Below are 26,854 nucleotides of genomic sequence, written 5' to 3' on the forward strand. Positions count from 1 at the left end.
ATATTGAACAGGATTGGCCCCAGCACCAAACCCTGAGGGACTTCACTACTCACCTTTCCTTCCTTCAAGTGACTTCTATTAACCACCACCCTCTGGCGTCTGTCCGACAGCCAGTTTCTGACCCAGTTCACCACTTTGGGTCCTAACTTCAGCCCTTCAAGTTTGTTCAACAGCCTCCTATGAGGAACTGCATCAAAGGCTTTACTGAAATCCAAGTAAATTACATCTAGCATATGTCCTCGATCCAGCTCTCTGGTCACCCAATCAAAAAATTCAATCAGGTTCGTTTGGCATGATTTACCTTTTGTAAAGCCATGTTGCCTCGGATCCTGTATCCCATTAGATTCAAGGAAGTACACTATCCTTTCTTTCAGCAACACTTCCATTATTTTTCCAACAACTGAAGTGAGGCTCACCGGCCTGTAGTTTCCTACTTCATCCCTGTGACCACTTTTATGAATAGGGACCACATTCGCTCTCCTCCAATCCCAGGAATCACCGGGGCTCCATAGATGATGTCATCCACATTATATTGATGGCTCATACATTATTGTAAAATCACCATGACTGCCATTTGTTAGAAATTATATAAGATTCTATAAGATTCCAACCTAGTGGCTGAGAAAATAAAGGCAAAAGAGCTGGCGTTTGAGAAATATAAAAAAACTCAAGAAGAGGAGTGCAGAAAGGACTACAGGGTGAAACTGAAAGAAGCCAAGAGAGAGATACGTCTGGCGAAAGCACAGGCGGAAGAACAAATGGCTAAAAATGTAAAAAAGGGAGACAAAAATTTTTTCAGATATATTAGTGAAAGGAGGAAGATGAAAAATGGAATTGCTAGGCTAAAAGATGCTGGGAACCAATATGTGGAGAGTGATGAGAAAGCAAATGTGCTAAACAAATACTTCTGTTCTGTGTTCACAGAAGAAAATCATGGAGAAGGACCGAGATTGTCTGGCAAACTTACACGAGAAAATGGAGTACATTCTGTGCCGTTCACGGAGGAGGGTGTTTATGAGCAACTTGAAAAACTGAAGGTGGACAAAGCGATGAGATCAGACGGGATTCATCCCAGGATACTAAGGGAGCTCAGAGAGGTTCTGGCGAGTCCTATTAAAGACTTGTTCGAATCCCCAGAGATTTGTCGAACAAGTCTTTAATAGGACTCGCCAGAACCTCTCTGAGCTCCCTTAGTATCCTGGGATGAATCCCGTCTGATCTCATCGCTTTGTCCACCTTCAGTTTTTCAAGTTGCTCATAAACACCCTCCTCCGTGAACGGCACAGAATGTACTCCATTTTCTCGTGTAAGTTTGCCAGACAATCTCGGTCCTTCTCCATGATTTTCTTCTGTGAACACAGAACAGAAGTATTTGTTTAGCACATTTGCTTTCTCATCACTCTCCACATATTGGTTCCCAGCATCTTTTAGCCTAGCAATTCCATTTTTCATCTTCCTCCTTTCACTAATATATCTGAAAAAATTTTTGTCTCCCTTTTTTACATTTTTAGCCATTTGTTCTTCCGCCTGTGCTTTCGCCAGACGTATCTCTCTCTTGGCTTCTTTCAGTTTCACCCTGTAGTCCTTTCTGCACTCCTCTTCTTGAGTTTTTTTATATTTCTCAAACGCCAGCTCTTTTGCCTTTATTTTCTCAGCCACTAGGTTGGAATCTTATAGAATCTTATATAATTTCTAACAAATGGCAGTCATGGTGATTTTACAATAATGTATGAGCCATCAATATAATGTGGATGACATCATCTATGGAGCCCCGGTACTGAAGGTCCCAACTACATCTCCACTTTAAGAACTTTAGAAAGTTTGTGACTGACCACATCATGCATGTGCAAGTGCCTTCCTGCCCAGCATAGTTGCATGGCTCCTCAGTTCAGTGTTTTCTATGGAGCTGTTCAGCCGCATCATTGAATTTTCATTTTTTTTTGTGTTAGCCTTCCTGCTTGCGTGTATTTTTTTGTCTTATATCTTTTATTTCTTTAATATCTTTTTCCTAAAAAAAAAAGAGAGAGATTTTCTTTCGGGCCTTCATGCTTTTCATGGTGGGGCCTTTTCTCCCTTCTCAGCCTCTCACATTCGATTTGGCAAAGGCAGATCTTGTTTGACGAACTTGCTGCACTTCTTTGAGAGAGTAAACAAGCAGAGAGACGAGGGTGACCTGGTCGACATTGCATATCTGGATTTTCAGAAGGTTTTCAACAAGGTTCCACATGAACGACTACTTCGGAATCGAGGGTGAAATACTCACTTGGATTAAAAACTGGCTTGAGCATAGGAAACAGAGAGTGGGGGTAAATGGACAATACTTAGACTGGAAGAGCCTCACCAGTGGGCTTGGTGCTTGGACCTGTGTTCTTCAACATCTTTATAAACGATCTGGACATTGGTACGACGAGTGAGGTGATTAAATTTGCAGACAATGTGAAGTTATTCAGAGTAGTGAAGACACAGGGAGATTGCGAATATCTGCAACGTGACATAATCAAGCTCGAGAAATGGGCATTGATATGGCAAATGAGGTTCAGTGTGGATAAGTGTAAAGTGATGCATGTCGGTAACAAAAATCTCATGCATGAATACAGGATGTCCGGGGCGGTACTTGGAGACACCTCCCAGGAAAGAGACTTGGGAGTTCTGATCAACAAGTCGATGAAGCTGTCCGTCCGCGTAATGCACGGCGGCGGCGAAAACAGCGAACAGAATGCTAGGAATGATTAAGAAGGGGATCACGAACAGATCGGAGAAGGTTATCATGCCGTTGTACCAGGCAATGGTGTGCCCTCACATGGAGTACTGCGTCCTGCACTGGTTGCCATATATAAAGAAGGACACGATACTACTCGAAAGGGTCCAGAGAAGAGCAACTAAAATGGTTAAGGGGCTGGAGGAGTTGCCGTACAGTGAGAGATTGGAGAAACTGGGCCTCTTCTCCCTTGAAAAGAGGAGGCTGAGAGGGGACATGATTGAAACATTCAAAATACTTAGCAGATAAAGACAGATTGTTCACCCTCTCCAAGGTAGGGAGAATGAGAGGGCACTCTCTAAAGTTGAAAGGGGATAGATTCCGTACAAACGTAAGGAAGTTCTTCTTCACTCAGAGAGTGGTAGAAAACTGGAACGCTCTTCCGGAGTCTGTTATAGGGGAAAACACCCTCCAGGGATGCAAGAACAAGTTGGACAAGTTTCTGCTAAACTGGAACGTACGCAGGTGAGGCTGGACTTACTTAGAGCACTGATCTTTGACTGGGGGCCGTCGCGTGAGCTGATTACTGGGCACAATGGACCACTGGTCTGACCCAGCAGCAGCAATTCTTATGTTCATGTAGTCATTGGAATAGTCGATAAGACAGCAGGCATGTATACCTGCCCGAGGCTCGAAAACAGAAGCTCTTGGCACTGATTTTAGAGATATTGACGATGGCGGCCACTTTGGCCTGGGACATCCTACAGATTGTGGGTTCCAGGCTGTGACATCCCTAGTGATGAACGTGTCATGGTTAAGTCCATTATAAACCAGTTCCCAGAGGCTGGAAACCAGCTGCATGTAGAGCCTCAGAGGCTACAGAAGTCAGGGCTGCCTATCCTGAAGGAAATGAGCTTGACTCTGACCCAGAACCCATCCTTGAGCCAGAACCTGTCAGGAGAGCAAGTTCCCTTAGAAAGTTTAGTCAGTTCCCAAACTGTAATATGCCCAGTGAACTGAGAAGGAGCCAGAGAGCATATAAACCTGTGCCCAGCCAGGTATGCTAGGGTGTGGCTTTAACAGTCTAAAACAGCTCTCAAAGAGTGTGAAGCAGGCAGCTCAGGAAGACCTGGCAGAAAGGACTCTCCTGGCCAGGCAAGAGCAAGACACCAAGCAGGAGCCAATGGAGTGGAAAGGCCCTAAATCTCAGAATACTACAGATCTGTAAGCCCCAGAAGAAAGCATGGACATAACAGCATTTGAAATGCCTGTAACTGACCCAGAACCAATGGATGTGAGTTTGGCAGTTTATTGCCAGTGATTTCCTTGGATATTTTTGTTGGGACAGTTTGCTAAATGAATTGGATACCAAGGAACTGTATTGGAGAAGTTATTTTTTTGTTGCACAGAGTGGGGGCTGGGCCAGAGCAGGACTAGAATTGTGCACAGCCCTGATTGATTTGCTGTACACCGGCTGTGACTGAGCATTGAGAAAGCTGGTGGATTTTTTTTCTGTTGCCTTGGAACTGAGGTGGATTATGGCAACAAAGTGAGTTCCAAAGTTATGGCAGGGTTCACCGAATATCTCGGGTAGGGATTTTGAGGGTGCTTGTTGAAAGCTTTTTGTTAGTGAACCCAGCAATGTTGTCTCAGTTCCCAGGAACTAGAGAGTTGCCATGGCCTAGTGAGGCAATAGTATTGAGCTTGCAAGAGTCTGGTGAAGAGCAGGACTGAGTTATTCAAAGCCCAGGTCTCTAGGAAGAGGAGTAGAATTGTTTTTTTTTTTTCTTTTCCTTGTTTGGAACTATAAAGCTGCTCAAATTTTCCTCAACTCTGTGTTACTTACCTGGGAGAAGTGCTTGAGTTTTTGGTGAAATACAGACTGGCTACTGTGAACTGTTTGGTTATTGGAGTCAAAGCCAGTGAAATAGTTTTGTTTGTTGTTTTTTTGCTCACTGATGAACTATTGAAACTGAATAGCAGTCAGTGCAGAAAGCCTGTTATTTGTTTTTGCCTGAACTGTGGATTAAAATGGAATTGCAATTGTCTGAAGTATTTTTGGGTTGTTTTTTTTCTAAACCAGAGAACTGTATTGGTTTTGTAGGGTCTCCCTCCTTGGGTGTTACGCCAGGGTCTGTGCTGCCACCTGTTGGTGGTCCCCTGCAGTCTTTTTGGGGCCCCAGCAAGTGACAAGGCTTACCAAGCTGGATGTGGTTCCCTGGATGAACGCATGCATGCCTTTCTCTCTCACTGGGTCCCCTACTGAGATGTCTTAGAGCTGAGTCTGCAGTGGACTTCGGTAGCCAGAGTGTGCATGACCTGATGGCTTTGACCTCAGTCACTCTGCCAGAGCGTTCCATTAAGCATTGCCTCCTGGATTGTAGTAACCACGAATGCCAGCCTTTGTGGCTGGGAGGGGCTCACTATGGTCGTCAGGACTGTTGGACTCCGTCATCACAGAAGTGGTCAATCATTAATGGCAATGGTTTCCGTTATTCGTCAGAGAGGAACCAAGAACTCTCCCTTGGCTCAGGAGGGGAAACTTCTTTTCCTTTGGGTGGCAAGTCTTCTCCTTGCGCTGATGGCGTCACATGTGGACACAGTGGCCAACGTTCCAGTAGACTTCCTCAGCCCTCAATTTAGAGTTCCGGGGAGTGGACCCTAGTCCTGTAGGCATTTTGGGCGATTGTGAAGCGCTGGGGGCAGCCCCGCCTCGATATCATGGCTGCGGCGCAAAGCAAGATGGCTCCACCCTTCTTCAGTCACAGTTCTGGCTCAGAAGCGAGAGACTTGATACTCTTGAGCAACTGTGTCCTCTGGCATTTCTTCTATATGTTTTTTTCTGCCTTGGCCACTGTTCAGCTGGGTCCTTCAGAGGATTGCAACTCATTCTGGCCACGTCATTCTGGTGGTGCCTGGTTTGCATGGAAGGCCATGGTGCACAGATCTGATGCGGCTGCGGGTGGCATATAGTCTGCGCCTGTCTTTCCTGACCTTCTCACCCAGGCCCAGTTGCCATGAAGAAGCTGGGTCATTGTGCTCTTACGGCTTGGCCCTTGAGCGTACAGGTTTTTTTTTTTTAAAAAAAAAAGCTATTTGGTGCTTGTCATAGCTAAAGCTTCTTAGGTCTACCTAGTCGTCCACGGTGTCGGCTTACGCTAAGGTGTAGAATGCGTTTCGAGCACTGGAGTGACAAGAACAGGTGGACCCTTCTTCGGCTCAGGTGTTGCAGGTCCTTGCTTACTCAAAGCGGGTCTGGATAAAGGCCTCATGGTGGTGTTTCTGCAGACCCTGGGGGCCGGTCTCTCCGGTTTTAGATCCCAGGATTGGCAGTTCTCTTTGGAGTTGCATCCGGATGTTGCTCAGTTTTGCAAAAATATTTTCGGGTCTGGCTGCTCGTTAAGAATCCGTTCCCTGACCTTAATGTGGTGCTGTCTGGCTTTGTCAGGGCTCCTTTTGAACCGCTGAGGGATGCTTCTCTCCAGGACTTAACTCTTCAGACTGGTTTTTCTGGTTGCTCTGTCTTGAAACCGTAGAGTTTCCGAATGGCAGGCGTTGTCATGTCGATATCCTTTGTTCCGAGTTCCTGAGAGCAGACAGTTCCTTCCTTTTTGCCAAAGGTGGTTTCGGCTTTACGTGTCCATCTAGAAGTGTATTTCCCGGTTGTTCAGCTGATGGGCTCCAATTTCGGGATCATCTGTAAAGAACTTGGACGTGCACAGGGTGCTCTTGCATTATTGGTGGGTATCTCAAGAGTTTCACTTTCTGACCACCTGTTGTGGTGGCTTATTTTAGTCTGCGGGGTTTTCCCCACTTCTAAGGCTATGATCTGTAGATGGATTCATAGAGCCATTTAGTCCGCTTACATTCCCTATTTATGTTAAGGCACTTTTCCAGGAGTGTAGCTTCTTCATGGATGAAAGCTAGATCTGTTCCTCCTGAGGAGATTTGCAGGGCGGCGACGTGATCTTCTTTTCACATGTTTGCTAATTTCTACAGAGTGGATGTTGGTGCCAGACAGGACTCTGACATTTGGGTCCTCGGTCTTAAGGACCGGCATAGCAAGCCCACGCTAGCTTTCTTGGGGGACTGCTTTAGTCCCTATGATCTAGAATGTCTTACCTAATGCATTGGAAAAGGAGATTATGTACCTACCCTGGTTAGCTCTTTTCCAGTAGATAGGTGAGACATTCTAGTCACCCGCCCTGTCCTTGCTGTGCCTGTTTCAGATTTCAATCTTCTGCTTATCTAATCTGTTTCTTAGAGACCGGTTAACAAGAGTTTGTACATATGTATAACCTGTTGTGAGAGTAGTTCTGAACTCCTTTGATACGGGGATTGGCCCCAACTTATCTTTAATTTTTCTACTCCATCCTGGCAACATTTCTTCAAATATTACATGAAATATGCCGATTCCTACCTCAGATTAGACTGCTGCCCCCCAAATATAATGAAAGTTGCTCCAGTCTCATTTAAAGCCAAGTTATACAACTGGCTCTCCTCTCTCTTACCTTCCCTGAAGAATTAGGCCAGATTCTGATCACCCCAATTGTCAAAAATCCTAAAGAATCTACCAAACTGACCTCTAATTACAGACCAATCACGAGCACTCCCTTCTTCGTTAAACTGATGGAAGGCTTGGAACTAGTAATGTATTTGGACAAATTTAGCGTACTGCAAGACAATCAGTCAGGTTTTCGTTCTGGGTTCAGCACTGAAACTGTCATTGCATCACTGCTGGATTTCCTTCATACCTTATTCAGTCAGGGTACCAGTGCCCTAATTCTGCAACTAGACCTGAGTAGTGCCTTCGAACTGGTCGACCATGTCATTCTGATTGACTGTCTGGAATCAATCGGTCTTTCAGGTAACATGTTAAAATGGTTTCAGAGTTTTTTGAGCAAACGGTCATATCAAGTCTATAGTGACAATAAAAAATCCTGTAGTTGGGTAAATTCTTGCAGAGTCCTGCAGGATCTCTCCTCTATCCCCTACATTGTTCAACACATACCTTGCCTCACTGGGGAACTTACTACAAAGCTTAAAAATTACATTTTATATCTATGCTGATGATATCACCATAGTTATTCCATTTACTACTCTGACAGAGACAAAGATTCATATATCATTCATTCTAGAACAAATTGAACTATGGATGACCGACTTCAAATTGAAGCTCAACACAGACAAAACTAAATTCTTCCTGGCAAGCCCTAACGACAAAATCAAACACTCTTCGATCTCCTTGAACGGTCAGGTCTTCCCTATTGACCATTCCATTAAAATTCTGGGAGTGACTCTAGACTGCCACCTTACTCTAAATGCTCACACAGATTTGCTGATTAAAAAATGCTTCTCTTTACTTTGGAAACTCAGAACCATCAGAAAATACTTTGATGTAGCATCTTTCCGCTTACTGGTTCAATCTTCCATCTTAAGCATGCTCGATTATTGCAACATCATTTACTTGGGATCCTTCAAAAAAAACATTCTAAGATTCAGGGTCATTCAAAATTCAGCAGTTTGACTGATTTTTGGGCTGAAGAAATGGGATAACATAAGCTCCTATTATCAAACACTCCACTGGCTGCCCCTGGAGGCGCAAATTCTGTTTAAGTTCTCTTGTCTGTGTTATAAATCAATATTTGGTCTGGCCCCCACTTACCTAGTTTCACAATTTAATCTGGCAAGTTCTATTAGGCTCACACGAAGAATACATCTGTTCACCTACCCAACAATAAAGGCCTGCCACTACAAAAGACTCCTGGCCAGAACTCTCGCCTTCCAGGCAGGCACATGGAACGATTGGCTGAGTAACATTATCACGCACTCCTCAACCTACCTCAATTTTAGAAAATTGATAAAAATGAGTTTGTTCAATCGATTTGTAAATTAAGAATGTTATAGCACTGCAAATTCAACCATTAACCTTAAGAACTATATAGCTTTCTACTTCTTCCATTATATAAGATTGTATAGATGTCTTTGAATTGTTGACCTCTTCGCTGATTGTCCAGCGCTTCTTGTTGTAAACCGCCTCGAACTTTTCATGGCTTTGGCGGTATATAAAAATAAAATTATATTATATTATATTTTATCTCATTTCGTGTTGTACAGCCCAATGAGAAAAACTAGGAATTTACAGTTATTCGCTTATCCAAAAGTTACTAGTTGCAGATACAAGACTTTTTTAGGTAAGACTCACATTTCAAGTGGGTAAACAGCAGTCCTGGCTGGGCAAATACATTGGTGAAGCTATGTTATCTTATAATGCATTTCGAAAAGAAATTAAGTAAGCACTATTTGATAAATTTATTATCCCAGGACAAGCAGGCAGCATATTCTTGACTGATGGGTGACGGCACCGACGGAGCCTCGGTACGGACAATTTTAGAGTGATTGCACTCTAAGAACTTGGAAAGTTCTAGCAGGCCGCACCGCGCACTCGCGAGTGCCTTCCCGCCCGACAGAGGCGCGCGGTCCCCAGTTTCTTAGTTTCCGCGGAGCTAAGAAGACGCACTTTCAATGGCTGTTGAAAATTTTTTCTCTACGCCTTCCCGCTCGCGTAAACTTTTTCGGTATTTTTTCCCTTCTTTACTTATTTTCTTTAAAAAAACAAAAACAAAAACAGAGAAGAATTTTCTTTTTTTCTCATTTTTTCGGGTTCGCCCCGGCGGGGCCTGCTGCCACCATCGAGGCCTCGGCCTTCGATTTGGCAGAAGCCGTTTTTACGTTCATGCCCCCCCAACCCGGTTTTAAGAAGTGCCAGCGGTGCGCAAGGCCCATTTCTCTCACCGACCCGCACAACTGGTGCTTACAGTGCCTCGGTCCTGACCATCAGGCGTCCACCTGCACCCGCTGTGCCACTCTGAAAAAGAGAACTCTTAAAAACCGCTAAATTCAACAGCGGTTATTGTTTGGTACCGAGATGTTGGGTTCGGCGGTACCGACTCCGACTTCAGCCCCGATGCAGTCGGCACCTACTTCATCGACACCGCGCGATACCGCGCCGGCGTCATATTCCTCAGGTAAGCCGGCTAAGAAGCCTTCCCCGCTGGAGCGCCCTCCGGTCTCAGTGGCAGCGAGCCCAATCCTGCCGACCTCGAGGCGCCCACGGAAGCGCTCCGATCCGATTGAGGTTAGCCCTTCGACCTCGGGTTCCTCTTCGGAGTGTAGAGCGGCACCAAAGGTACCGCAGAAGAAAAAAGCGGTAACGGTGCCTTCACTGGATGAGCGAATTGCCGCCGTCCTGCAAGTTCAGCTTAAAGAGCAATTGCAGCAGCTCCTGCCTGCTCTTCTGACACCGAGCCTTCCAGTCCCGGTCCGGTCTGAGCTACCGGTACCGGCAGTGGAACAGCCTCTTTTATCGGCATCCACTTTGTCGGTACCGGTACAAACAGCTTCCTCGGTATCCATGCCAGTTTTAGCTCCGGAACCGAGGTCTTTACACCAGGCGGTGCAAACTTCGGCACCGGCACGCCCGATGACATCTCCCGGTACCGTTTCACAGAGGTCTGGTAAGTCGACTCATAAAACTCGACACCTAGAACCCTCCACACCGGAGTCTCGGGACCGTAGTTTTCAGGTGAGGGACCCTGATCTGTGGGGTGATTCAGAGGAGCCGCTTCTCTCTGAGGGAGAGTGTTCGTCAGGGGACGAGGACCCTTCTGTATTAGATCCGTCCTCTAAGCCTGATGCATCTTCTTTTACCTCTTTTCTCAAAGAAATGTGCGACTCTCTCTCTATTCCCTTGGAGGCTGAATCCAAAAAAATATAAGGCATTTCTCGATGCACTGGACTTTGACCAGCCTCCAAGGGAATTCTTGAAATTGCCTCTCCATGATATTTTGCGAGAGACTTTCTATAAAAATCTAGAGACACCTTTGACCATTCCAGGAGCTCCTCGCAAACTGGACTCCTTGTATAAGGTCATACCTATTCCTGACTTTGACAAACCGCAACTCCCCCATGAGTCTTTACTAGTGGAATCTACTTTAAAGAAATCCACGGGGGCTAGTGTGTACGCCTCTGTCCCTCCTGGCAGAGAAGGTAAGGCCATGGATAAGTTTGGCAAGCGGTTATATCAGAATGCGATGCTAGCTAATAGATCTGGGAACTATGCTTTTCATTTTTCGTTCTACCTTAAGCATCTCATTCAGAATTTGTCATCTTTTGAAAAATACCTCCCTGACCGTAAAAGATCTGCTTTTCGCCAAACTTCTTCATCGCTCTTACAACTCCGTAAGTTCATGGTCAGATCGATCTATGACACCTTTGAGCTGACCTCTCGGGCCACGGCTATGTCGGTGGCCATGCGTCGCCTGGCCTGGCTCAGAGTTTCAGAACTTGATGTCAATCATCAGGATCGACTGGCTAATGCACCTTGCCTGGGGGATGAGCTGTTTGGAGAATCCATGGACTCCACTACACAAAAGCTCTCAGCTCATGAGACCAGGTGGGATACTCTTCTCAAAACAAAAAAGAAGACCCCACCTACCAGGCCTTTTCGCCAGCAGTCGGCCTACCAGCGTAGATTTGTGGCTCGTCCTTTACCACAGGCCCCGCAACAACCCAGGCGTCAAAGGCAACAACAGAGACAAGCTGCTAGACCAGCAAAGCAGCAACAACAAGTGAAACCTCCCCCTTCACAAAAATCCACTCAACCCTTTTGACTTGGTTCTCCAGGACATAGCCAGTCTCCCTCCTGCTGCCCACCGTCCGCAGCCCATAGGAGGACGCTTTACTCTTTTCATAAGCCGTTGGGAAACCATCACCGCGGATCAGTGTGTCCTCAACATCATCCGCCACGGCTACTCTCTCAACTTTCAGACACTTCCTGCCCAAAGTCTACCAAGAGAGTCTGCTTCGAACACTCCTCAGGTTTCACTCCTTCTTCAGGAGGTTCAATCCCTCCTCCTTCTGAACGCCATAGAGGAAGTTTCTCTAGATCAAAAGGGGCAGGGATTCTACTCCCGTTATTTCCTAGTCCCCAAAAAAACAGGAGATCTCAGACCCATCCTAGATCTTCGCGATCTCAACAAATGCTTAGTTAAAGAGAAATTCAGAATGCTCTCTTTAGCCACTCTTTACCCTCTTCTCAATCAAGACGACTGGCTATGTTCCCTCGATCTCAAAGAAGCATACACTCACATACCGATCAATCTGGCCTCCAGACAGTACCTACGCTTCATGATCAATCGTTGTCATTACCAGTACAAGGTACTACCCTTCGGTCTTGCCTCCTCTCCAAGAGTGTTCACCAAATGTCTGATTGTGGTGGCTGCTTTTCTGCGTTCCCACCACCTTCAGGTGTTTCCTTACCTGGACGATTGGTTGATAAAGGCCAATTCATCTCAAACAGTACTTCAGGCCACCAACCAGACCATCCTATTTCTACGTTTGCTGGGGTTCGAGATCAATCTACCCAAATCTCATCTCATCCCCACGTAGAGACTTCAATTCATTGGAGCAGTCTTGGACACAGTCCTCATGAGAGCGTTCCTGCCTTCCAACCGTCTTCAAACGCTTCAATCTCTATGTCAGCAGGTGCTTCCACAACGTTCCATCTCTGCCAAACAAATGATGATACTCTTGGGTCACATGGCCTCCACAGTTCATGTCACACCACTTGCACGTCTTCACCTGCGCACTCCTCAATGGACCCTAGCTACCCAGTGGTCCCAAGCGATGGATCCTTGCTCACGTCACATATCTGTCACATCATCTCTTCGTCAGTCTCTACAATGGTGGTTGATATCCTCAAATCTCTCCAGAGGTCTTCTGTTCCATCTACCTCCTCATCAACTTGTCATCACCACCGACGCCTCCCCTTATGCCTGGGGGGCTCATTTGAACGAGTTCCAAACTCAAGGACTTTGGACAGCTCAGGAAATGAAGCATCACATCAATTTCCTGGAACTCAGAGCAATGTTTTATGCCCTCAAGGCCTTCCAACATCTTCTCTTTCCTCAAGTCCTCCTGCTGTGCACAGACAATCAAGTTGCGATGTACTACATCAACAAGCAGGGTGGGACAGGCTCTCGCCTCTTGTGCCAAGAAGCCCAGAAGATTTGGGCTTGGGCCACAGATCACCATCTATTCCTGAAAGCTATCTACATTCAGGGAGAACAGAATTCCTTGGCGGACAAGCTCAGCAGAATTCTCCAGCCTCACGAGTGGGCACTCGATCCTTTAACTCTGCAGTCCATCTTCGCTCAGTGGGGCACTCCTCAGATAGACCTCTTTGCAGCTCCTCACAATCACCAGCTGTCCCTATTCTGCTCCAGACTCTACTCTCCTCACCGTCTGCCAGCGGATGCATTTCTCCTCGATTGGTCCTATACGCTTTCCCTCCTCTATCTCTCATGTTAAGAACCTTGTTCAAGCTCAAGAGGGAACGAGCCACCATGATTCTGATTGCTCCACGGTGGCCCAGGCAACATTGGTTTTCCCTTCTACTTCAACTCAGTTCCAGGGAGCCTTTTCTTCTTCCACTGTTTCCGTCGCTGCTTACGCAACATCAGGAGACCCTTCTGCATCCCAACCTTCAGTCTCTGCACCTGACAGCTTGGTTTCTCTCGGGATGACTTCTCATGATACTCTTTTGTCTCAGCCCGTTCGTTCCATTCTGGATGCCTCCAGGAAACCGGCCACTCTACAATGTTACCATCAGAAGTGGACACGTTTTTCTTCCTGGTGTCTTCTTCATCATCATGATCCCACTTCCCTTGCAGTGGAGACCTTGTTGGATTATCTTCTTTCTTTGTCTGACTCTGGCCTCAAGTCTACTTCAATCAGAGTCCACCTCAGTGCTATTGCTGCTTTTCATGAGCCAGTTCATGGAAAACTCCTCTCAGCTCATCCCTTGGTGTCCAGGTTCATGCGGGGTCTTTTTAATGTGAAACCACCTCTTAAAGCCCCTCCTGTTATCTGGGATCTCAATGTAGTTCTTTCTGCCTTAATGAAGCCTCCATTTGAACCTTTGGCTACCGCTTCTTTCAAGTTTCTTACTTAGAAGATACTTTTCCTTATTGCTCTTACCTCTGCCAGGAGGGTCAGTGAGCTACATGCACTAGTTGCGGATCCACCTTTTACAGTCTTCCATCATGACAAGGTGGTTCTACGTACACATCCAAAGTTTCTCCCTAAGGTTGTCTCTGAATTCCATCTCAACCAATCCATTGTTCTGCCTGTCTTCTTTCCGAAACCTCACTCGCATTCTGGAGAACAGGCTCTGAATACTTTGGACTGTAAGCGGGCTATAGCTTACTATTTAGACCGTACTAAGCCCCACAGATCATCTCCCCAACTCTTTCTGTCCTTTGATCCGAATAAATTAGGACGTCCTGTTACTAAACGTACATTGTCAAATTGGCTTGCAGCGTGCATTTCATTTTGTTATGCTCAGTCCGGACTGACACTGGAAGGTTCTGTCACGGCCCATAAAGTTAGAGCTATGGCAGCATCTGTGGCTTTCCTCTGTTCCACGCCTATTGAGGAAATCTGCAAGGCTGCTACTTGGTCCTCAGTTCACACTTTTACATCTCACTATTGTCTGGATGCATTCTCCAGACGAGATGGACACTTCGGCCAATCTGTTTTGCAAGATTTGTTTTCCTAATGGCCAACCTTCCCTCCATCCCTCTTTTTGTTAGCTTGGAGGTCACCCATCAGTCAAGAATATGCTGCCTGCTTGTCCTGGGATAAAGCACAGTTACTTACCGTAACAGGTGTTATCCAGGGACAGCAGGCAGATATTCTTGCGTCCCACCCACCTCCCCGGGTTGGCTTCTTAGCTGGCTTATCCTAACTGGGGACCACGCGCCTCTGTCGGGCGGGAAGGCACTCGCGCGTGCGCGGTGCGGCCTTCTAGAACTTTCCAAGTTCTTAGAGTGCAATCACTCTAAAATTGTCCGTACCGGGGCTCCGTCGGTGCCATCACCCCATCAGTCAAGAATATCTGCCTGCTGTCCCTGGATAACACCTGATACGGTAAGTAACTGTGCTTTTCCTAAATGTGGGTAATAATTGTTAGCAAAACTCTATACTGAGTATATTTAAGAAACTTCTTGTGTTATTTAACTATTTGTATTTCGCTGATTGTCCAGCCTTCTTTTGTGTAAACCGCCTAGAAATCGTTTGGTTATGGCGGTATAGAAGTATAAAGTTAAGTTAGGTTATATTTATTTGGAAGCCTTTGTGAATTTTGTATAAGGAATTTAGATCTTGCAAAGCTATTCTAAATAATGTCCAAGTAATCACTGCAGGAGCTACATTGAGGCTGCCTTGCCCCCATTTCGGGCTTCTGGTGCTGCAAGTTCTGATGCCTGAGCAACAATACACGTGCTGCTGACGCTTCTAAGACATGGTGATAAAGTGATCTCAAGCCAAAAGATGCTTCGCCTTTGTCCCATTACAGGGCTTTCCTTCTCTGGTCTTAAATGTTGGAGTCACGCTGATATACTGTCAATCTTCTGCTAAACGGGTGATGATGTTCCTGACCAGTGAGGGGATGACCTTTACTATCTCCCTTCATCTTCATGTGGGGCATTCAAAGCAAAAAGCAAGGGAAAAGGAACAGCAAGAGAGATTCAACACTGGTGTCATCACCACAGTCATGCCACCATGCAGTCATCTTGGCCACTCCTATAAATGTTAGTAGTTATATGATATTTATATCAGGCTTTGTTATACAGAGTTTGATATGTCTAATTCTTGAGGCAGAAATAAAATTGGTACTTTTCTCTATCTGGCAAATGTTTGTTTAAATGTCAATAGCTATTGACACAGATTACTTCCTTAGCATCTATCAATTTTGACTTCTGTTTTAGATTGTATTGTATTGTAAAGAAAATCAAAAATAATAAGTTGCATTACATTATGTTTATATTAGAGCCTAACTGGGAGTCTTTTTATGTTTTTTTTTTGTAGAATGGAATCCTTACCGGAGTGTATCCAGCGAGCCCGTCACAGTTGGCTTATGGTAGTGGTAGGGGTAATGTCAAACAAACACATGCCAAAATTGACCCATCTCTAGGAATAATAGCTAAAAATCAAATCAGACCCTGAAGTACACGTAAGTGCATTGAATCAAAATGTTTCCTTAAACCTGTCTCTATAAGCAATGGAACTTAGATAAACTAGAGGTGATTGACAGTTTCTAATTCAAATATGAGTTTTCTAGAATTACGCTAGTTGAATGTTATAATGCATTGTTTCCCAACTTCAAGCCCAAGTACCCCTTAAGTCAAACAAAATTTCAACTAAGTGCTCCTGAGCTCTGAGCAGCAGAGATTTTGAAATGCTCATTTTATTGTTAAATAGTTAACTAATTAGGTAACATGTATAACAAATAGGGGTCACTGCAACTAGCAAACAGACCAAGACACAGTTGGTATGATCTGTCTCATATTAACTGTTCCCTTGACAGGTAAGAAAGTTCTCCACAAAAGTTTCCCATAGTAATCGATCCAGTTTCATTCTTTCTCTGGGGAAATAAAATAAGAAATTTGATTGCCACTATGGACAAGTTCTCTACTTTTAGTTTTTTTTTGTTTTTTTTATACATAGTCCTCAGTCAAGAATAAGCATTCAGAATCTGTGTACTGGCATCTCAGTGGGCGCAGGCTTCCAATCCACTCTCTCAGCACATTGTAGTGACTCATAGTAACATAGTAGATGACGGCAGATAAAGACCCGAATGGTCCATCCAGTCTGCCCAACCTGATTCAATTTAAATTTTTAAATTTTTTCTTCTTAGCTATTTCTGGGCAAGAATCCAAAGCTTTACCCGGTACTATGCTTGGGTTCCAACTGCCGAAATCTCTGTTCAGACTTACTCCAGCCCATCTACACCCTCCCAGCCATTGAAGCCCTCCCCAGCCCATCCTCCACCAAACGGCCATATACAGACACAGATCGTGTAAGTCTGCCCAGTACTGGCCTTAGTTCAATATTTAATATTATTTTCTGATTCTAAATCCTCTGTGTTCATCCCACGCTTCTTTGAACTCAGTCAGAGTTTTACCTCTCCACCACCTCTTTCGGGAGCGGCATTCCAGGCAACCACTACCCCTCTCCGTAAAGTAGAATTTCCTAACATTGCCCCTGAATCTACCACCCCTCAACCTCAAATTATGTCCTCTGGTTTTACCATTTTTCCTTTCTCTGGAAGAAAGATTTTGTTCTACGTTAATACCCTTTAAGTATTTGAACGTCTGAATCATATCTCCCCCTGTCTCTCCTTTCCTCTAGGGTATACATATTCAGGGCTTCCAGTCTCTCCTCATACGTCTTCTGGCGCAAGCCTCCTATCATTTTCGTCGCCCTCCTCTGGACCGCCTCAAGTCTTCTTACGTCTTTCGCCAGATACGGTCTCCAAAACTGAACACAATACTCCAAGTGGGGCCTCACCAATGACCTGTACAGGGGCATCAACACCTTCTTCCTTCTACTGACTACGCCTCTCTTTATACAGCCCAGCATCCTTCTGGCAGCAGCCACTGCCTTGTCACACTGTTTTTTCGCCTTTAGATCTTCGGACACTATAACCCCAAGATCCCTCTCCCAGTCCGTGCATATCAGCTTCTCTCCTCCCAGCATATACGGTTCCTTCCTATTATTAATCCCCAAATGCATTGCTCTGCATTTCTTTGCATTGAAACAAAAGGAGGTCCCTCTTTGCTGGATGTGGAGCTTGGGGGTGGGGGGAGGTATGTGGAGTTCTGGTTATTGATGGGTATCAGGGGCTTGATTGTTTTGCTGGGTTTTTCTCTGTGTTCTGTAGTAATATGTAGCCCATCAGTGCAATAAAGCTTCTTGTCCTTCCATGTATTTCCCCATCCTCCTATGTACTTGAAGCCTTCTTGATGACACCAGGCTTTGAGCCATCTATTAAAGTCCTTTGTGTTTTTCACTCTTTGCTCTCCCTTTCCATATGCAGGCAGTATTTCAGAAAAAGCTAAAGTCTGTACAAAAGGTTTCACTCCCTCACCAAGCTCCCGAAAAGTTTTCTGTGCTGCAAGTGTGGAGTTGTTGTCCAGGTCATTTGTTCCCAGATGGATAACAACATCAGTGTTAAAATCCTTAGTTTCTTCCTTTGCCTGGAACTCCTGGTAGCTGAGGATCCTGGAAGACATTTCACTATTTTGGTCTCCTCGCCCTATGTTCCAAGGTTAATGCCTCTGATGATGGAATCCCCCAACAGTAATAGTTTCCTGTTTTTGGCTTTTTTATTTGTACTTAGGGTGCGCTTGTTCTCTTGAGTTACCTTCATTGGTTCCAGTCCCACCTCCCTTCTGTTTTCCTGAGTATCGCAGTGCACTAGTGGAGCGAAGGAATTCTGTAGAGATAATATTTGTGAAGGTGGATGTTGCTGTGTTACATGTCGCAGTCTTCCTGAGCCTACTGTGACCCATTTATTCCTGGGCTGTTTTATTCTTTGAGGTAGAGGTGGTAAGTTGGTATGATTTTGTGGAGTGATGGAAGCTGCTTTAATTGTATTCAATTCCTGTTTAAGTTTGCAGAGCTCATCCTTAATACTGGTAAGTTGATGAGAGATGGGGCAAGCCTTAAGCCTCCAAATAGTGTGTCTTGGAATTAAAGCACCACATTGATTGCATAGAATAAAGGTCATCTTGATTGGTTGGGAAGTGACTTGATTTGAGTAGTCCTGATTATTTGGATCTCTATATATGAAAAGTGGTCCCTGGGGTGGGTGGGACTATAAGTCTTACTCTTAGTCCTATGAAGAGGAAGAGGAAATAAGATTTAACAAAGGAAAGAGAAGGGTTTATTTTTTGTGCTTTTTTGGTTTTTTTTAAAGTAAGAAACAGGGAGGAGAAGAGAAATTAAGTAGGCCTGCATAGATAGCAATCTTGTCTTTGCCTGGTGACTTACGCAGGTATGACACTGAATTTCATTTGTACCTACATAACTTATCATGGTCTAAATTAGCTGGCGGAGTAGCCTAATGATTAGTGTAGTGGCCTGAGAACCACTGCAGCTCTTTGTGACTCTGGGCGAGTCACTTAACCTTCCATTAACCCAGGTACAAAATAAATACCTGTATGTAAACTGCTTTCCCTTCCCCTTTCTCTAAGGCATTTGTCAGTCCGCATTTGGTACCTATCCTCATAAAGAGAAGGTGTACATATAAGAACCACTAAAGCTAGTAAAGGATATGGAGACAAACTGTGCTAATTGGGGTTATTTACATTAAAAAAAGAGCTTTTCAGGGCAGATTGAGTGACTCTAAACTGTGGTGTTAAGATAATGAAACGGAAAGTTTTATGCTGTATTTTTTGTTGTTTTTATTTTCATAGTGGTATTATGTCCTATCAAACCCAGAATGTCATTAGTGCGATGCTATTTGGCACAGGCTTATGGGTTACTCTGATCATAATCATGCGCTACTCGCTGAAGATGTTGCTTTCTTACCATGGATGGATGTTCGCAGAACACGGCAAGCTTTCCACAGCAACTAAGATCTGGATGGTGAGTAATTAGTACAAAACCTGAGAGGTCTCTTTCCTAATTACTGTTCTTATTATTTGCATTTGTCTTTGTGCTTTTTCCCTGGTTTCGTTGGATCTCAGCCTGGTACCTAGGAAACCTATTTTGCACAGATGGGCTCAACCTTAACCAGAGTGGAACCAGGCTGCTGGTGTCAACATTTAAAAAGGAGATAGAGCAGCTTTTAAACTAGAAACTGAGGGAAGGCCATCAGTCACTCAAAAGAGCATGGTTCAGGACAAGATATCTTTAAAAGATATCACCATAAAATGGAAGACATGGCAAATGAGGTTTAACATGGATAAGTGTAAGGTGATGCATGCACCTTAGGAAATTGGCAGATGAAATTTAATGTGGACAAATGCAAAGTGATGCACATTGGGAAGAATAACCTGAATCACAGTTACTGGATGCTGGAATCCACCTTGGAGGTTAGCGCCCAGGAAAAGGATCTGGGTGTCATCGTAGACAATATGATGAAATCTTCCACCCAATGTGTGGTGGTGGTGGCGGCCAAAAAAGCAAATAGGATGCTAGGAATTATTAAAAAAGGGATGGTTAACAAGACTTAAGAATGTTAAAATGCCCCTGTATCACTTCATGGTGCAACCTCATCTGGAGTATTGCGTTCAATTCTGGTCTCCTTATCTCAAGAAAGATATGGTGGCGTTAGAAAAGGTTCAAAGAAGAGCGACCAAGATGGTAAAGGGGATGGAACTCCTCTCGTATGAGGAAAGAGTAAAATGTTTAGGGCTCTTCAGCTTGGAAAAGAGACGGCTGAGGGGAAATATGATTGAAGTCTACAAAATCCTGAGTGTAGTAGAATGGGTACAAGTGGATTGATTTTTCACTCCGTCAAAAATTACAAAGACTAGGGGACGCTCGATGAAGTTACGAAAAACTTTAAAAACCAATTGGAGGAAATTTTTTTTCACTCAGAGAATAGTTAAGCTCTGGAACGAGTTGCCTGAGGATGTCATAAGAGAGGATATCTTAGCTAGTTTAAGAAAGGTTTAGACAAGTTCCTGGAGGAAAAGTCCATAGTCTGTTAATCAGAAAGACACGGGGGAAGCCACTGCTTGCCCTGTATCGGTAGCATGGAATATTGCTACACCTTGTGTTTTGGCCAGGTACTAGTGACCTGGATTGGCCACCGTGAGAATGAGCTACTGGGCTTGATGAACCATTGGTCTGACCCAGTAAGGCTATTCTTATGGTCCCTATGAGGAAACGTCAAAGCGGCTAGGGCTTTTCAGCTTGGAGAAGAGACGGCTCAGGGGTGATATGATAGAGGTCTATAAAATACTGAGTAGAGTGGAAAGGGTAAATGTTGAAACGCTTGTTCACTCTTTTCAAAAATACTAGGACTAGGGAGCATGTGATGAAGCTACTAAGTATGTAGTAGATTTAAAACAAATCAGATAAATTTTTTCTTCACAGAACATGCAATTAAACTCTGAAATTTGTTCCTGGGGAATGTGGTTAAATCAGCATGGCAGATTTAAAAAAGGCTTGAATAATTTCCTAAAAGAGAAGTCCATAAGCCATTATTTAGATGGCTTGGGGAAATCCACTGCTTTCTGCCTATTTTACTACTTGGGATCTAGCTAGGTACTTGGGAACTGGGTTGGCTTCTGTTGGGAACAGGATACTGAGCTTGTTGGACCTTTGGTCTGTCCTAGTATGGCAATTCTTATTTATGGTGCTATAAAAAATGAGGTAATGGTTTCAGAAACCTATCCCAGGGGATTCTTAACAAGTTGGGTTTTCAGAATGTCTTTAATGAATATGGTTATTTACTACTGCTACTTATCACTTATATAGTGCTGAAGGGTATATACACAGTGCTGTACAGTTTGGCATTTAATAGGCCGTACCTGCTCAGAAGAGGTTACAGTCTAACTTGGACAGACAGACATGACATATAGGGTTAAGGATGTAGAAACCAAGATGAAAGGAGTTAGGAGTGGCAAGCAGTCTCAAAGAGGTGGGCTTTTAACTGAGCTTTGAACACTGCCAGAGAAGGAGCCTGCCATAGGAATTCGGACAACTTGTTCCAAGCATTCTGCACAGCAAGGTAAAAGGGACGAAATCTGGAGCTGGTGGAGGAAGAGAAGGGCATAGAAAGGAGCGACTTACCAGCTGAGCTCATGGGACAGAGGCAGAGAACATAGGGGGAGATAAGTGAAGAAAGATAGTGAGGGTCAGCCAAGTGAGTGCATTTGTAGATCAGTAAGCTTGAATTGTATTCGGAAATGGATGGGAAGACAATGAAATTACTTTAAAAGAGAGATATGAGTCATGCAGCTGAATTCTGGACAGACTGGAGAAGAGCAAGATGTCTAAGCGGAAGGCCTAAGAGTAGCGAGTTTCAGTAGTGTAAGCATGAGATGATGAGGGCGTGGATAAGGGTTTAGATAGTGTGCTTAGAGATTAAGGGTTGGATTTTGGTAATATTATAGAGGAAGAAGCAGCAGGTTTTAGTGATATATTATATCTGGGTGGTGAAGGAGAGAGAGGAGTCAGATGACCCTGAGATTGCAAACAGACAAGACAGGGAGGATGAGAGTGTTGTCCACAGAGACATAGTTCATAGTTTATTAAAATTTGATAAAACGCTACAAAGCGTTGTACATTAAAAATTTAAATATACAGAGAACGGGGGAAGCGGAGAGGTGGGTTTAGGCAGGAAGATGAGCAGCTCAGTTTTAGCCATATTCAGTTTTAGATGACGGTGAGATAGCCAGGTGGCATGTCAGACAGGCAGACTGAGACTCTGGTCTGGGTTTCGGTAGAAATATCTGGTGTGGAAAGGTAGATCTGGGAATTTTTGGCATAGAAGTGATACTGGAAGCTGTAGGAGAAGATCAGTGCTACAAGTGAGCAAATGTAGGTTGAGAAAAGGAGTGGTCCTAGGACAGCCTTGAGGTACACCAATTGATAGTGGGAAGGCTATGGAGGAGGAAGCACTATTGCATACACTGAAGGTACGATGGGAGAGAGAGGAAAAAAACCTGTGGAGAGCAGAATCCTGCAATCTGCTTCTGTATTTACTGAAGAGGATATACACAACATACCAGAAGCCGACAGACTATCCACAGGAAACAAAGACCGAAAACTGACAGAGTTGACAGTCAGTCTAGAAAAGATATGCAGGCAGATAGGCTTAAAAATGATAAATCCCCTGGACCAGATGGCATCCATCAAGGAACTGAAAGGGGCTATAGCTGAACTGCTTCAATTAAAAACCAATCTGACATAATAAGATAAGTCTCTGTTTGGGGAAGTTCTTTTTCTTTCTTTTGTTTTTGCTGATGGTTTATTTTATTTATTTAATTTTTTTTAGCAGAGCTGCAAAAGAAAGACATTTACCGCCAGAGGTTTAGGGCAGTTACTCCTTTATAAAGTTATATTAAACATTTTTAAGAGCCAGCAACCATGAGACTTGGAGAGGGTCTGTGAATATAGGATATGTGTGGAATTCTCCCATCCCCTGTCTTCAGTTTATGCTTTGCTGAATGTGGAGGGCTAACCTTTAAAGGTAGCTGGACAATTTTTTTGTTGTTGTTTTGTTTGTTGGGGCTGAACCTTACCTACTTCTCTCCTGAAGCTAAAAGGAAAGGAATTATGTGATATGAATGAACTGCTTGAAAAAGCAGTATAGTATATGGGCTTGGGGGGAAATAAACCCTAAGGCAAGAGTGTTAAAGGAACTGTGTTCTTCTTTGTGCTTTTGGCTAAGGAACATACCTAAAAAGTTCCCCTAAAATGAGAAAAGCCTAAGAACCTCAGGCCCAGGCTAATTAAGAAGTACGAGTAACTGAGACTTGTTTTAAATGTTTTGTTTAATCCAGTATATAATATTGTGATCACAGATATAATCTATTATTAATAATATTATTTTCATTGAATTATTTTAAATATTATTGTGAAGTGCTCAGACCAAGTAACCAGAATATAGTGGAAGTCACTTACAATGAGGTTAACAAGGGGACCATCATCGCCTTCACCTGTCCCCTGCCCTCCCTGAATAACCGAAAACTATTTCAGATCAACTTGATGTACTTATCTGAATGGGGGGTAGTTGGTTTGGTTAATTCTCATTGATGACTGTATATTTGTGTGCTCCGTTAAAATCCTAGAACTGTTCATTCGTTCTTCCAATCCCGTCCCCCCGACTCGAGTTTCACCTCTTCATCAGGGAGGGACACTGGTAAAGGCTCACTGAAATCAGACTCACTCAAAGCAAACGGGCCAACTGAATCTCTCTACTCGGCTTGTGAGTTTTTAAAGAGAGCTAACCGGAAGATCCTACCGACCCAGGCAACCGGAAAATGAACACTATATTAAAATTGAACTCATTAAAAAATGGGGTTCACGCTTTTAAACTGCTAGCCAATCTATGTCTAAGTTTAAACCCTTTGGGGCCAGGGTCTGCCAATTATATATGAAGCGTTGCTCTTTTTGTATTAATGCTTTAGATATGTCATCCAGGAAACTTGGCAAATTTGATTTGGCTACTTTTGGATTAAATAAAACAGTTTCTTTTGAAAGCAGACCGGCTAAAGGACTTAATTTCTGATGAACTGCCAAAGGATATATGAATCCTGTCCTTGTAAATAACTTGGCTGGAGGCCAGCACGGAGACTTTACCAACCACAGCACGGAGACTTTACTAGTAACCCTACTAGACACAGCCCGACAGCACCTCAGCAAAGGCAGAAGGATGCTGATAATTCAACTCGATCTATCTGCAGCATTCAATATGGTCGACCACACCATCCTACTGCAGACACTAGAAGCCATAGGGATCTCAGGCAGGGTATACAATTGGTTCGAAGGATTCCTTAAATACAGATCTTATAGAGTAAAGTCAAACAATCTTAAATCAGAACCATGGTCCAACCCCTGTGGAGTTCCTCAAGGATCACCTTTCTCACCTACTCTCTTCAACCTCTTCTTGTCCTCCCTTGGGTCTACCCTAGACAATCTGAATGTAACTTCATTCAGCTACGCTGATGACATCACCATACTCCTACCCTTTGATGCTCCTGACCCAACTTCTACAGAAAAATTGGAAAAAAAACCTTCAAGCAGTGGAAAATGGATGGCAGATCACAAATTGAAGCTGAACACTGACAAAACAAAATTTCTACTGCTTGAAAAGGATAAGAATCCCTCCATCACAGAACTAGAAATAAACGCCTCCAAATACCCTATACAACCTACCCTAAAACTCCTAGGAGTAACAATAGACAGATGCTGCACAATGCAGGCCCAAATCAACAAGACCACCCAGAAAGCATTTCTAACCATGCGCAATTTAAGAAAAATCAAAAATTCTTCGACAAAGAGCAATATAGGCTAGTAGTCCAATCCCTAGTACTAGGTCTATTGGACTACTGCAACATACTCTATCTGCCTTGCCCTGCAACAATGATAAAACAACTCAGACAATCCAAAACACTGCACTCAGCTTAATCTACTCACTGAGAAAATTTGACCATGTCACCATGGCCTACCTGGACTTACACTGGTTGCCAATGCAAGCACAAATTCAATTCAAACTATACTGTCTATTATTCAAAGCAATAAATGGCACAGCCCCCAATTACCTAAACAACCGCCTGTACCAAAACACCACCACTAGGCAAAGAAGAACTAAGACCCCTTTTACCTACCCCCCACTCAAAGGCACCCAGCGCAAGAAGATATTTGACAGTCTGCTGGCGACATATGCAGCGAAACTGGACCATACTATCTCCAACCTACTGATAACAAGAAACGACTACAAATATTTTCGCAAAGAAATCAAAACCCACCTATTAAAAAAATTTATACAGATGGCTTAACCCCAACGCATCTCCCCCCTCCTCTCCCCTTCACCAGTTCCCTTCTCTTTAGCCTCAAGCATGTCAACTGCTTCCCTAATGGTATATATACTGGATCTGCACTATTTCCTATTTGTACAGCATCTTGTAGCTCTTGAAATATACAGCTCCATTATTCTTGTAACTTCTCCTGGAAATGACCAGAATTCTCTCTGTAATTATCCTGGAAATGTCCAGTTGTCTCTTTTGTAATCCGCCCAGAACTGTAAGGTTGAGGTGGAATAGAAATCAGTAATGTAATGTAAATCCTGGCAATGGAGCTGTGGCTAGGTGGCCGCCTAGCATGAAAGGTCACAACGGCTGATGCTCTGTATGACTTTTTCAGAGTTGTGACCAATATGTCAGCTTACTCCATTTTCGCCCGCAAGATGCTGTGAATCAGACAGTGGGTGGGGGATTCCTCCTTGAAGGCAACTCTAAGTAAATGTCATTCCCAAGACAATTATTTTTTGGATGATCTTATGGCCAGAGTGCAGGACCATAAGCCAAAATCCTTGCCAGACAGCAGACCTTGAGCCCCTCTGGGTCTGGTTGGAAGTAATTTTGAACTTCAGGCATTACCACCAGTTCTTTGAAGGGCCTTTGGGTCAGATATTGTTTCAGATCTCCAGACAAAGATTTGAAGGGGCCAGGTGCCCTCAATCTTCAGGCTCCTGCTCCGCCCCAGCTCCAAAGAAGCAATTAGGATGCCAAGCCATCAACTGAGGCTCAACACATTGGAGGAAGGATTTTGGCATATTTGGGGGCATGGGTAGAGATAACCACAGATCACTGGTTGCTGGAAATAATACAGGAAAGGTACATGCTCAAGTTCTTTCATCCCCTCCCAGACCTTAACAGGGAAGCCAGAAAAAGTGGCCAAGGTCAGAGTGACAGTACAAAGATTCCTGAATCTGGAAGCCATAAAGCAGGGGTGCCTAATAGGTCGATCGTGATCGATCGGTAGATCGCCAAGGCAAAGTGAGTCTCGGGCTCCGTGATAGACTCGCGTTGCCTTCACAATTTACCGGGTCAATCAGCCTCCCTCTCCCCGATGTCAATTCTGCCGTCAGAGAGGAAGTTCCAGGTCAGCCAATCGCTGCCTGCCTGGCCCAGAACTTCCTCTCCGACGGCAGAATTGACGTCGGGGACAGGAATGCAGGTCGGCCTGACGCAGGGATGCAGGGAGAGCTTGGGGCAGCGATGGCTTTGGGGCCTGTTCCCTGATGGCGGCGGCAGTGGCTTGGGGGAGGGCAGGGAGAAAGAAAAAAAGGGGACAGGCAGGGAGACAGAGGAAAGAAGGGAAACAAAGAAAGAAAGGGGGCATGAAGAGAGAAAAAAAGAAAGGGAGGCAGGGAGAAATAAAGGGCAGGGAGAGAGGAAGAAAAAGTTGGGGGAGGGAATGAGGTCTGGAGGAGAGGAAGCATACAGGCTGAAAGAAGGGAAGAAAGATTGGATGCACAGTCAGAAGAAGAAAGTGCAACCAGAGTCTCAAGAAATCACCAGACAACAAAGGTAGGAAAAATGATTTTATTTTCAATTTAGTGATCAAAATGTGTCTGTTTTGAGAATTTATATCTGCTGTCTATATTTTTCACTATGGCCCCCTTTTACTAAACCACAATAGCGGTTTTTAGTGTAGGGAGCCTATGAGCGTTGAGAGCAGCGCTGGGCATTCATCGCAGCTCCCTGCGCTAAAAACTGCTATCGTGGTTTAGTAAAAAGGGAGGGGGGTATATTTGTCTGTTTTTGTATGGTTGATACTGAGGTGACA

At 44.3% G+C, this 26,854-nt stretch overlaps 1 protein-coding gene across 1 annotated transcript in view; it reads left to right on the forward strand.

The window, feature by feature from the left end:
• LOC117352161 (carnitine O-palmitoyltransferase 1, liver isoform-like) overlaps positions 1-26,854 on the forward strand; it is a 238,881-nt gene that overhangs the window by 14,014 nt on the left and 198,013 nt on the right. Inside the window, 5 exon segments of the mRNA XM_033928380.1 lie at positions 15,629-15,667; positions 15,669-15,704; positions 15,707-15,745; positions 15,748-15,773; positions 19,021-19,192. Coding sequence (XP_033784271.1) covers positions 15,629-15,667; positions 15,669-15,704; positions 15,707-15,745; positions 15,748-15,773; positions 19,021-19,192 — 312 coding nt within the window.

This window comes from Geotrypetes seraphini, chromosome 19 (genome assembly GCF_902459505.1).
Source record: "Geotrypetes seraphini chromosome 19, aGeoSer1.1, whole genome shotgun sequence".
Classification (NCBI taxonomy): Eukaryota; Metazoa; Chordata; class Amphibia; order Gymnophiona; family Dermophiidae; genus Geotrypetes; species Geotrypetes seraphini.